The sequence below is a fragment of the Carassius auratus genome, chromosome 8 (genome assembly GCF_003368295.1).
Source record: "Carassius auratus strain Wakin chromosome 8, ASM336829v1, whole genome shotgun sequence".
NCBI classification, from domain to species: Eukaryota; Metazoa; Chordata; class Actinopteri; order Cypriniformes; family Cyprinidae; genus Carassius; species Carassius auratus.
Window position 1 is genome coordinate 2865676 of NC_039250.1, and position 12796 is coordinate 2878471.

Consider the following 12796-nt stretch of genomic DNA (forward strand, 5'->3'; position numbering starts at 1 on the left):
CAACTGCAGATTGTTAATGTTTCTTCTTCTCTCCTCTTCCTGTATTTTTAGCGTTGTGAGCGCTTGCTGCTGCACGTGTTTTGTCATGAGCTCAGTACAGAGTTTCAAGAGCCTGTTCCTACATCGGTGAGTTTCCATCAAGCCCACAATATCCTCATTTCCCATAAATGCAGACGTTTCTGATAAAGTGTTCTTAAAGGGCAAAGCTCAGATGTGTAATTGGACCATTTCTCAGTACCACTGGTATTATTTAATTGCTGCCTCTCTGCTAGGTCATTATCACTACTGCAATAAAGCTTCTAAAACAGCAACATCGCTCACATGTAGATCTGTAGTGACTCCAGTCATCTGTTTTCAAACATGGATTGAGCCTCTGGGCCATTTCCTGCTGTTATTTGTCATAGCAGGATTATGATTCTTGTGTAATTACATTATTGAGTGAATGCAATAATGCATCAGGCTGACAGGTAATAACAGTGATTTTGTATTTTCATTGGATTTGGTCTTATATACCCCCTGATTTTACTCACTTTTTTTCATGACTACTTGAGTCTGTGGCTCTGTTTTAAAACCTAGTGAGCTGTACTGCTGTCTACATGGGGATTTCCAGCAAGCGATGTCATTGTTGTCAGATTTTGTTCCTGATATGAAATGTTGTTTACATTTCACACTGACATACAAACAGCTTGGTCTTTCTTCAGTCAGTTTTTCATGTAACATTTTTATTTTAGCTTCACTTTAATGAATGAATATGATTTTAATGGTTTTAGTATTAACTAACTACACTGGAGCAGAGAAAACCGAGCTTTAATACTGTTAAATAGTATTAATAGTTGTACTTTTTCCATTTGAGATGCACACATAATACCTAATGTTGAGTTGAAGGGTTTGGAAGAGATCCCCATGTTCAACATTATAGTTTTAATGCTGAAGCCTTGATTTCTCTTCAGGTACCCAATTACTATAAAATAATAAAGCATCCTATGGATTTGACCCTGGTAAAGCGGAAACTGCAGCGAAAACATCCTCTGCATTACAAGAGCCCTAAAGAGTTTGTGTCCGACGTGCGCCTGGTCTTTAGCAATTGTGCCAAATATAATGAGGTGAGTTCGGGGCATGTGTTTAACCTGTGTGGGGGTGCATGTAAGAAACACGTTTTTAGAGAGTATGAAATGCACTAAAGCAGCACAGCATGAGAACATGTGATGGATTTGCATGAGTTTACTGCCTCTTATGGTCACCAGTACTAACTATCTAAAGAATGGTTTCAGTCAAGCTGAGCATTAATCAGCGGCTGGATGTTGAGCTTGTGTTTGTCACAGGGCTAACACACTTTGTGGTGTTTCACGTCATTGAAGGGATGTTTATTTTAATGTTGCACAGTGTTTCGGTATGATACATTTGATTATTGTTCAGTATTGTTATTTGAACAATAAAGATGACAATCAAATGCATGATATGAATGCCAGATTTCGCAGTCATTCACGGTTTCTGACATTCATTCAAGACCCCATGAAGCAAACTCCAATAGTTTGTATTTCCTGTTAATAATGGAAGTTTGGGCGGGTCTTGATTTTTTTTTTTCTTTTTTTTTTTTTCTTTTATTTATTTATTTATTTATATTTATTAATTTATTTATTTTTTAACGGCCAACATGCTTTAAATTGCAAGTTTTGCTAGACTTAATGAGGAACATTCTCATTCTAAAGAATACATTGAATTTCTCAGCTTTTTGTACTAGCATAGTATTAGTAACTTTAAAGTAAACACACCTGTAGTAAAACCGTCATTTTGATTTCATAGGGTCTTTTGGAGTCTGTATGTAAAGTCTACATGTTTAGTGAGTGTGAAACTGTAAAATACAACTAAATGGCTCTGATGCATTCAAACTTGCATCCCATGTACACAACTTATTACATTTCAGGTTTATACATCATGGAAGCTATTATTTTAGTATTGAGGTACTAAGATAGTTTTTATTAATATTTTTATATTTTCCATTTTCATTGTAATTTTTGGTAGTTTTTGTAAGAAAAATGGTTTTAGTTTCAGTTTGTCAACTAGTCTGTAATAACCTTGCCAAGTTACGTTTTTGATATCATTTTTACAATTTAGTTGATTATGAAAGTTTTAAGTGTTTATTGACAGCAAATCTCAGTCATGCCATTAGACATCAGCGATAGCTGGCTTTTTAAAGAGAGTGGCAATGCTTTAATCAAATATGCAATTATTACACTGAATGTTATAGAGAATTTTCAGCTTCTTTTTTACCAAAGGATGAGTACGTCCATTTTAGGTCGTTTCAGTGGATGGATTTGTTTTGTTTGGGAATTCATCACAGTGGCCACATTATGCTTGAAATTCACAAATAGGTTGTTAGTTGGTAGAAACGGTAGAAACATTCATGTTATGAACTGTTGCACTTTTATTGTGATGATTTTTAGGATTACTGAAATGTTATTTCTGTCCTTAAGATAACTGTAAAATGTGGTAGATATTTTACCATCTTCACAAAACTTCATGATTGTGGCATTCATGTCAAAGAAGCACGTTATTATGAGCTATTTCTAAATTTTCTGTAATTTTTCCATTTAATTTATCTCTGTTGCATTTAGTTTGTTTGTTTGTCATCATTACTGGCACAGTTTCGTATTTTTATTTCCCCCCCCCATATTTTAAAGGCAAATCCCCTTCTAGTTTATATTCTTGGTGAATATATAGAGGCCGTTTTCTTATCCCTTCTAACTGAAAGGCATTTATTATGAGCAAACCGAAAATTGTGCTCCTTGGACATTCTTAAATCCAGATGAGGCTGTGACCTCACTGTGTGGATGGTATAAAATCTTTCTTCCCCCCCTTTTTCTTTTGAATTTTTTTTTTTTTTTTTTTGGTGTCGTGCCCTTTTTAGATGTCACGAATAATCCAGGTTTATGATGAGGAGAAAGAGAGTAATGTTCAGGTAAGATGTTTCGTACACCACACCGATGGGTTCAGCAGTGCTGGCACCCAAAGCATCTAAAATGGGAGTTTTAACTCTTTCTGTGCTTCTCTCCTCTTCCTCATTCTCCTCACCCGTTCATCCCTGGGCCTGCATTTCACCTGCTCTCCCCTCGCCCTTCCTCACATTTCCACACTCTTTCCCCTCTCCTCCCTCTCCTAGGCCGACTCGGAAGTGGCAGAGGCCGGCAAAGCCGTGAGTCTGCATTTCGAAGAGAAACTGCTTGAGATTTTTCCCGAACAGACGTTCCCAGTAGTCGTGGAGAAGGAGATGCGAGCGGAGGCCGATAAGGATTCGGAGGACTCTGATGATGACGTCGTACAACCGAAACGCAAACGCTTAAAAGTGGACACCGAGAAGCTGTTGCACTTCAAGTGAAGAAAATGAGGAAACATCTGCGAGAAATAAACGGTCTTCCTCTCAAGCTCAGTCTTATTTTGCCTTCTGAAGGGTGGAATAATGCTGGAACTGATGCGAGTCAAATACTTTTTTTTTCATGTTCTCCCAAACACTGACGATTCATTGTACATACAGCGTGAGAACTTTAAAACATGCATCGTGGACACTCGGAGGATCGATAACTTAATCGTTGGGTGTGGATAAAGACACTTGTACAGATTTAAATAGTCTTGTTTTAGTCTGATTTAGTAAATAACATGTTTTTCTTTTTCTTTCTTTCTTAAACTATGAGTAATTATTATATTTGTAAATCTATTGTGAATTATACTTTATAAATCATACTCATCTCCCTTCTGTTGTATGATAAAGTTTATCATATATGGCCCACCTGCTTCCTTTGCATGTGTATTTTCTTATTCCTACAGTTTAAATCCCTTCAGTAGATGAAAACTTGATCTTTATTTTCAATAAAACGGTGACTTCTGGATTGTTGGAAAGTTTAATCGCAGACCCTTCAACTCAAAAGATGCATAGTAAATGCACAACAAAAGCTAATACAAAAGTATTCTCAACAAGCATTGTTTATTTCTTTCCAATTATATATAAACGACAGTATTGCCATTGTTACATTTAGAATGGTTACAGCCTTGGATGTTTGAGTAAATGTTGAACTGTATTATTTAAAACTCTTCATTTGTATATTCCAATAATTTGAAATCCATTAAGTTCAAAATGTAAACATTTCAAGACGCAGTATTATACAATTTCTAAAACCTTAAATAAAATATCTCAGAATTTTTATTCTCCAGACTTTCCTGTAACTGCTGATACATTCAGACAAGTCAACCATATAACGAACTAAATTTAGGTTTTAACTATGTTCCATGGCAGGAGTATTTTTGTCAAACTGAAGCAAATTGTCACACGTGGGTTTTACATGTATTATTTACAGCATTTTACAGTGGTATTTTCTTGTATTATTTACAATACCTCACAATGATATGTGGTGCTTCGTAATTGGTTTAATAGGTGTATATATTTTCTTGATGGCAGGTTTTCAGAAATGCTGGGCCTTTCCAGTGAATTGTATATTGTTTTTTTTTTTTGGTAGTCATGACTTTAGGTTATTTCTATACAGGTAATGACTTTAAAAATGAAACTACCAATGAGAAATGTTTACTGGAGATAAAATGGGGACCTTGTGTGGGAAAAGCCCCGTCCTCCGATGTATTTTACTAATGTGGCGACCTATGCAGTCTCAGTTTGTCTTGTGTACATGTTCGTTTGCCAGCTTAGAGATTCTTAGGAAATTACGTTTTGCGTCACACCTGCGCGTCCTGTTTCTGCTGAATGGACATGAAGTCATGCGTGATGGTCAGCTGATATGAGCGGAGCCGCTTGTTTCTGGAGGAGACGGAGCGTCACACTGCCTAAAGGTAAAGACAATTCTGCTGGTTTACCCCCCTTTCATTACACACTGGTAATGCATTTACCTTATTTGTAAAGTTAGCGGTTCAAAGCTCTGAAGGCTACTCAACACGTTTAATCAACGGTGTAACGTTGTAACTGTAATAAAAAAAAAAAAAAAAAAAAAAAAAAACACTTATCTGTGAAAATGTCGGACATGTTAATCACTATGTAGTGCCTAAACTGTGATTTTGTTGACCAAAACACATACTGTGGGAAAATGACATTTCAGAGATTTATTGTTGTTATCGTTACTTAAATTAAGCGATATTATAGTGTTTTGTTATATGAAAAAAAAACTACATTAAAAGTAATATTCATATTCAGAATTTAAAGAAACCGACACAGCTTACGACTTGAGTTAAATGTTAGCGATAGGTCTAACCGGTTCAGAAAATGGTTGAACGATTCGTGCCGAATTGTTCGAGCGCTTCTCCACTTTCACCGAAACGTTTACCACCTAATTACATGACAGTTTTATAGAACACGTATCTTATTTTAATAAGTAATTGTAGTTTGTTTAATGTAAATTCACTTTAAATACACTGTTTCGGTTCTAAATTACCTTTGTTTTCTAAGCTGAATCATGCAAATATATATTGTCTTTATAATATTACTTAAAAGTTTGAAGATTTTAGAGCATGTCATATTTCAATGATCACATGACGAATTTACGTCATGATGACGCCCAAAAAAAAAAAAAAGCTGAATGTTCCTTTTTTTGTACCGGAACTCTTAAATTAACTGTTCGAAAGAACCGATTCGCAAAATGAGTCACTAGCGAGGCTTCCGGTGTCTTCGCCGATGATGACGTCTTGCCTCAACGATCCAATCACAGTGTTAAACGATGACCTCTCTTTTTTTTTTGACGACTTGTTTTCCTTTGGAGGTAACCGCGGACTAAGATCGACACACTGCTACTTTTCTACCTCAGCAGCTGAAGATCTACATCACCGGTAATGTGCTGAACGTATATGCATGTATTAACATATTTGTAATGTCTTTTGGCTCCGTTAGTGTTTAAACATCACTGCACTTTGTTTGGATCCATAACGCATCTGTTTTTATAAGCGTTCCAGCTGAGCTGTTTGCATAAGAACAGAGAGTGCTAGTGTTTTTAAACCGATATTCTGCTAATGTCAGCTCTTCTGATTGCTCGCTGCTGTTTTCCAGTGATGTCGGATGGGGTGGTGCTCGGCGGTGATGGGAACTTCAGCTCTCTCTGCCCGCACGGGATCGAGTGGATCTGGTATGGACTGGGTGAATGTGCTCAGGATGGCAGAGACATCGCCAGTGTTGTTCTCGGACTGCTGTCGATAGTTTGCTTCATGGTGTCTTCACTACCGTGAGTAGGCCTACGGTTGTGCTGTTGCACTCTGTATGGTGTAGTTTTGACATAATGGATATAAAATTCATTCAGGCACAGCAATAATTAAGATTTCTTATAAAAGTTCAAGAATTTGGGAACAGGTATGATTTTTTTTAGGGAAAGTAATGCTTTTATTCAGCAATGGTGCATTACAATGACCAAAATATATATATTTTTTAAATCTATTTAAAACAAAAGCTGTTCTTTTGAACATTCCATTAGATAAAGAATTCTGAAAAATGCGTCATGGTTTACACCAAAATATTAAACCGTACAAATGTTTTCAACAAAATTTGATTGATTTCTGAAGGATCATGTGACACTGAAGACTAAAGTAATGACTGCTGACAATTCAGCTTTGCATCACAGGAATAAATTACATTCTACACATTTAACATTTATTTTAAACTTAAATTTAAATTTATGCATTTAGCAAGACTCTTTTATCCAAAGCGACTTGCAGTGCATTCAGGCTATCAATTTTTACATATCATGTGTTCTCTGGGAATCGAACCCCCAAACTTGTGCTTGGTTGCTTGCTAACGCAATACTCTACCAGTTAAGATACAGGAACACTAAATACATATTAAAAAGTATTAGTATTTTACACTATTACTATTTTGTTGTATTTTTGATTAAATAAATGCAGTTTTGGTGAGATATTTTTCAAAGCATTACTGGCACCCAAACTTTTGAACGGTAGTTTCTGTGTGTAGAGGGACACATTTTGCACATGAGAAATGATGAGCTCATACTGACTGTTACTGTAGGCAATACTACAGTTCCTGCAAGACAGGAAACATGGACAGCGCTCTATCGATTTGGTTCTTGTTATTTTGGCTGGCCGGTGACTCGTGCAATCTCATTGGATCGTTCTTAGCTGATCAACTTCCACTACAGGTAAGGAACAATTGACACATTCTTTATTTATCGCTTTAGATAAAATATCTGCTCAATGAAAGAAAATGAACCCTAATTGATATATATATATATTTTTTTTATTAAATGATTCTAGTTTTGCTGCAGTTTGAGCTGAGGCCTGATTTAATTATTATTTTATTACTCTTATTTCTCCTTTAGAAATACACTGCAGTCTACTACGTCCTGGCAGACCTGTTAATGCTGTCAATGTACACTTACTATAAACTAAAGAATAAGTCATCGAGGGGTGAGTTGGAAATTATACTTCAGTAGTGACTTAAATGTGCCATTAGGATAGGCTCTATGTAATTGGTTGCTTTCGAGACATATCTTGCATTCATCTATTTTTGTCTCCAGCAATAATTTTTCCTTTTTAATCAAACTATGTTGCATTTAATGTGCACATACTTGCATATATGTATACACACACACAAGCATACACACACACACACATATATACATGAATTTAATTGATTGAATACTTTAATTGTCATTATATTTTTATTATAGTATATTGTTTTAAAACTAAAATTAAGTACAAAATATGAATACATATAATTTATATATTTTTATAGTATTAATTTATATTTTGTATTTAATTTTTCTTTGAATATTTTCATTATTTAAGTTTAAGTTTTAGCTTTGTTTATATTATTCTTTACTTTTCATATTAGCTTTAGTAGGAATAATTTTAGTACTTAAACTTTCATCTTTATTTCAGTTCTTGACAAGTTTTGTTATAGTAACGGTGATAACATTATTCAAGAATGTCTCTCAGTATCCCATCTCTCCGTACATTACTGTTTATTCCTCTGTGACCTTCAGCTTTCACAGTCTGTTATAAGAATGTGCTGATGCCTGAAACGCTAATTCATAGAAGCGTCTTTCTCCTCTGCAGCCAGTAACAGCGCATTGCTGAATGCGGTCAGCGTGCTATGTCTTCTGGGAATTTCATCGTCCCTCCGTAGCCTCCCTCGCTCAGCCCTAGAGGAACAGATGCCTGAGGGGTTCAAGGGTCGGGCGCTGCTGGCCGTGGAGGGGGACAGCGGTTCGGTGCAGGTGAGTTAAGATGAGATGCACTTCACTCATTTATGTGATTTCAGCATTGATTTGAGACTCGGTTGTTTTTGTGTTTTTCAGCCCTTTGATACAAAGGAGATTATAGGCTTTGTCTTTGGCTCAGTATCTTCAGTACTGTATTTATGCTCCAGAGTGCCACAGATGTACACTAATGTAAGTCTTACTGCATGTATGTGTTGATGAATTGCACTAAATCTCTCCAGAACATGTTCAGGTAATATGTCACCACGAAATCATGAGAAAGACATATTAATTTATTTTACATTAATAAATGCATTTTAATATTAATAAGCTTTATATTTTAATAATAAAACCAATTTTTTTTAAGGGCTAATCAGATTGTTTCCAATAAAACAATTTCTTGACAGTAACTTTGTTTTTCTTTTTTTTTACGTTTTAAATGTGAAAAAAAAGAAAAACATGTAATCTGTTCCTGCTCCCCATCAGTGTGTTTAAAACTTGTGATTTTAGAAGTTGTCACAAGTAATGGTACATTGTTTTCTCTTTTGCACTGATCACATAATGTGTTCATTGTTGTGTTTGCAACATTATTTCTAATATTTGCAACAGTATTTTTCATTAGTTGGACATTAGATCTCACAGAAGGGGCCTTGCAGGCCACTCTTGAAATTTGCTGGAAATGTACTCAATCTGTTCTACATCTTGGATGGCATGAGGGTGTTTATTTATTGGAATAGATTTGAAGAAATGTAGCATTCCAACACTTGCTCCGAATGGATCCTCTGCAGTGAATGGGTGCCGTCAGAATGAGAGTCCATACAGCTGAGAAAAACATCACAGTAATCCACACCACTCCAGTCCTTTAATTAATGTCTTGTTAAGTGAAAAGCTGTATGTATTGTAAGAAACAAATCTATCAAGATATTTTAAGCTTAAACTGTTTCTTCTGGCCAGAATATGAGTCCAAAATCCCTAACTCTTCCTCCAGTGAAAAAGTCCATCTCCTGTTGTCTTCTCACACCAAAATGTTTGTTTAGAACTGAATTGGACTGTTTTTCTGGTAAACTCTGCTTGATCTGTGCATATTTCTCTTGATTCAGGTGAGACTACGTTTTCACTGGAGAATCAATATTATAGATAGAGGACTCACATTATAGCTAGAAACAATGGTTCAAAATGTCTGGATGGATTTGTTTTTGTACAAACACACGGCTCTTTGGTTCACAAGCTGGTAATTGATGGACTGGAGTTGTGTGGATTATTGTGATGTTTCTATCAGTTGTTTGGACTCATTCTGACGGCACCCATTCACTGCAGATAATCCATTGGTGAGCAAGTGACAATGCTACATTTCTTCAAATCTTTTGTGATAAAAAACTAACTCATCTACATCTTGGATGGGCTGAGCGTGAGTACATTTTCAGCCATTTTCACTACTCCTTTAAAGTCTCTAAAAGTCTTTATTTTGTTAATACAAAATGTAAATTCTTATTTTCTACATGTTTAATGTTGCTTTTCATTGCAGACATCATCTGTGTTAATGCAGTGACTGACTACATTTATTATACATACTTTGCATGCTACATATGCATGCAGAACTTAAGTACAGGTATTTCTTCTTGGTGTAATGGAAATCTGTCTTGCTGTCCTTCAGTTTCAGAGGAAGTCAACAGAGGGCGTGTCTTTTTTCCTATTTGCTCTGGTGATTCTGGGAAACACAACATATGGCATCAGCGTGCTACTGAAGAACCCAGATCCAGGACAGGGAGAGGCCAGCTATATCATACACCACCTCCCCTGGCTCATCGGCAGCCTGGGAACACTCTCACTTGACCTTATTGTATCCTTTAAAGTCACGTGTTAGCCACTGAGCTGTTAATGAGGTCACTGATTCCCAACACAGTCCTCCTAGAACTAAAGACATGACATTTCTAGATGCATCATCAAAATTAGAATTTGGAGGATAAAACATGCTCATGAAATTTGCATGAAATAATGTACCGTAATGGACCTAAAACAGGCTTTATTGTAATATTAATTTAATGTAGCCATGGAAGGATAAAAGTTTTTATCAGAGACACACTACGATTATTATAGTTAACTAAAACTAAAACAAACAAAAAAAAAATTATTCGGTGCTTTAGAATGAAAAATATTGACTGAAGAAAAAATATATATATATTTTTTTATTTCTGTCTTTTTACTTGATTGAAACTAAAAAATAAAAACTATATTTAAAAAAATAAAATAATGTAAACTTGCTAGTGTAAAAATTAATTCAAATTATTAATAAAATATCAGTGATGCTAAAATAAAACGCTGAACTATGAGGTTTTCTCAACTTTGTTTAACTGTGTTGAATTACATTGATTAGTTGACATTGTTTGTTTTGAAAACATGCGGTCAAAGGTCACATGACTAATGTTTTAGACAATGTTGCATAAATGCTGGGGTCATTGTATGATTGACATTCTGGATCACTTGAGGTCACACATATTGACGAAACTCTTGATTGCTGCCATAGCATCCAGCTGTGTTTTACATCACTGAAGCCATGTGTCTTCCTTTCATGTGAAGCTCATTTGTCATAATCTCATGAGCACTGGGCCTGGTATAGTTTGAAATTATTTAGTCTTTTTCCCTTGACACTTTTCTTTAGATATCCGTACAGTTCATGATGTACAGCAAATCTCCTCGGGATTCTGCAGGGGGAGATGAAGAGACCGCTGCACTTCTCCATAACTGAACAATTCCCATTCCTGCTGTGACTGGATGAAATGCTGGAGAGCTTCACATTTACACAGCCACAGCTGACAGACAAGAATCCCTTTTTTCCCCTAATAGTTTTATCTAGATTTTATTCAATAGGTTTTATTCCTAGAAGTGTCAGTGGTTAAGTATATTTTTGTCTGATGGTAAATAGTTAACTTTCTTAATTGGTTCAATATTTGGCACTAAAGGGACTTATTGAAACACTTTTGTAATGTTTGTACTGTACTTCAGAATTCAGATTTTTTTTTATATATATACAATGCATGCAATCATGTATTTTTTTTGTTTTGTACAGTGGAATGAATGCTGCATTCGGCAGACCTAGCAGTCTTGACTCAGGACTGTGAAAAGGTTCTGTCTTAAATATGTGTACTGTACTAATGTTTAAAGGCTGTTTTTGTGCAATCAATTGTCAAAAATGTTTTGACGTTGTAAAGATGTTTTAAATTTTTATTCTGTGGCCTTTGATTTGATTTAGCACTGCACCTGTCATTCAGTTGGGTACCTTTATTGAAGTTCTTCTTTACTTTGCCTGTTTTTCTTCTTTTTAGTTCTGTATCACAGCACAACACTCACTAAAGATTTGTGTTTTTCTGAAGCCAAACATGCTTGAACGTTTTCTTTTTTAGTGTGGACAATCAATTTGTCTAAATCTCATTCATATTTATCTTTCCAAACAAATCATCAACATTAAATTGCTTTTTACTTCTGTAATATCGTGAGTGATATGAAATCCTATTATTTGCTATTGTAGGGTAAATTGTGATTGTATGTTAATGCAGCAATTCCCTTTCCATAGGTTTAAAGTCATGTTCTCATCACAGGAGCTTTTAATGGCTTTTTAAATAAAATTAAGTTCTATTTTACAACCTAGTGGGTTGCCTTTGCTGCCTAAATGAAATGGATCTCCATCACTAAGATTTATATACTGTTTTAGTATTTATTAATATATTGAATGGAAACTTTTTTAATTGTATATGCTTTTGTAATTGTTTTATTCTACAGGTTAAGTAACTTTATTACTGCACCTTATTCAGTTAGTTCATTTCATTCTTTAAAGGGTACACTTTCTAATATTTATATTTTGTCATTCAGTTAATACAAATATTTTAATAGTTTTAGTTAAAGGGATAGTTCACCCAAGAATCACAATTTTGTCATTATTTATTCACCCTCATGTTGTTCCAGACCTTTTAAAAGGTATTCAGAACAAGAATTCCAATATTTTTTATGAAATCCAAGAGTTTTCTGACCCTGCATAGACCGCAATGCAACTGACACATTCAAGGCCCAGGATGTGACATCAGTGGTTCAACCGTAATTTTATGAAGCTATGAGAATTCCTTTTGTGTGGAAAACCCCCCAGAAATAATGACTTTATTCAACAATTCTTCTCATTATGTCATCTCTGCCATTCATTCATGAGACTATCACAAAGCCATTGGCAGTGTCAGAAAGCTCTTGGATTTCATAAAAAAATATCTTAATTTGTGTTCTGAAGATGAACAAAGGTCTTACAGGTTTGGAACGACATGAGGGTGAGTAGTTAATGACAGAAATTTATTTGGGTGATCTTTCCCTTTAACAATAAAACAACATTGATCTCCATAGGGAGCAATTCTGTGTCATATCAATAGTGTTCATTTATATAGAAATATACAGTAGACAAACATGTAAAATTGGTCTTCCGACTTAAGTTTTTTTTCTTTTTTCTTTAAGAACTCTCAGTGCATTATTGGATTCCCTTTTTTAAAAGATATTTGCAATGCTGCCTTTGAATTTAGCCAAAATCAGCTTTTTCTTAGAAGGCTTTGCAATTGTCCTGGGAA

At 35.1% G+C, this 12796-nt stretch overlaps 2 protein-coding genes across 5 annotated transcripts in view; both read left to right on the forward strand.

Moving 5' to 3' along the window:
- Positions 1 to 4196, forward strand: part of LOC113106985 (E3 ubiquitin-protein ligase TRIM33) — a 28688-nt gene extending 24492 nt beyond the window's left edge. For 2 of the 4 annotated variants that reach the window (XM_026269086.1, XM_026269087.1), the window contains 4 exons: positions 52 to 126; positions 951 to 1103; positions 2909 to 2959; positions 3161 to 4196. In XM_026269086.1, coding sequence (XP_026124871.1) covers positions 52 to 126; positions 951 to 1103; positions 2909 to 2959; positions 3161 to 3376 — 495 coding nt within the window. In that variant the 3' untranslated portion in view covers positions 3377 to 4196. The remainder of the gene's footprint in view (positions 1 to 51; positions 127 to 950; positions 1104 to 2908; positions 2960 to 3160) is intronic. The other 2 variants (XM_026269088.1, XM_026269090.1) reach the window with 1 other exon arrangement.
- Positions 4197 to 4690: 494 nt separating this feature from the next.
- Positions 4691 to 11571, forward strand: LOC113106987 (lysosomal amino acid transporter 1 homolog). Its single transcript, XM_026269096.1, has 9 exons — positions 4691 to 4833; positions 5754 to 5820; positions 6038 to 6209; positions 7004 to 7133; positions 7314 to 7401; positions 8053 to 8213; positions 8295 to 8387; positions 9850 to 10035; positions 10855 to 11571. Exons 3-9 carry the CDS (start codon positions 6040 to 6042, stop codon positions 10939 to 10941), a joined length of 915 nt encoding a protein of 304 aa, XP_026124881.1. The 5' UTR covers positions 4691 to 4833; positions 5754 to 5820; positions 6038 to 6039; the 3' UTR covers positions 10942 to 11571.
- The last annotated feature ends 1225 nt before the right edge of the window (positions 11572 to 12796 follow it).

Excerpts from the sequence above, each read along its gene's own strand:
- LOC113106987 (XM_026269096.1), top strand. The coding sequence starts at position 6,040 with ATGTCGGATGGGGTGGTGCTCGGCGGTGATGGGAACTTCAGCTCTCTC. Across the intron at positions 7,134-7,313 it reads CTGATCAACTTCCACTACAG|AAATACACTGCAGTCTACTA; the intron begins GTAAGGAACAAT and ends TTTCTCCTTTAG. Across the intron at positions 10,036-10,854 it reads CACTCTCACTTGACCTTATT|ATATCCGTACAGTTCATGAT; the intron begins GTATCCTTTAAA and ends ACTTTTCTTTAG.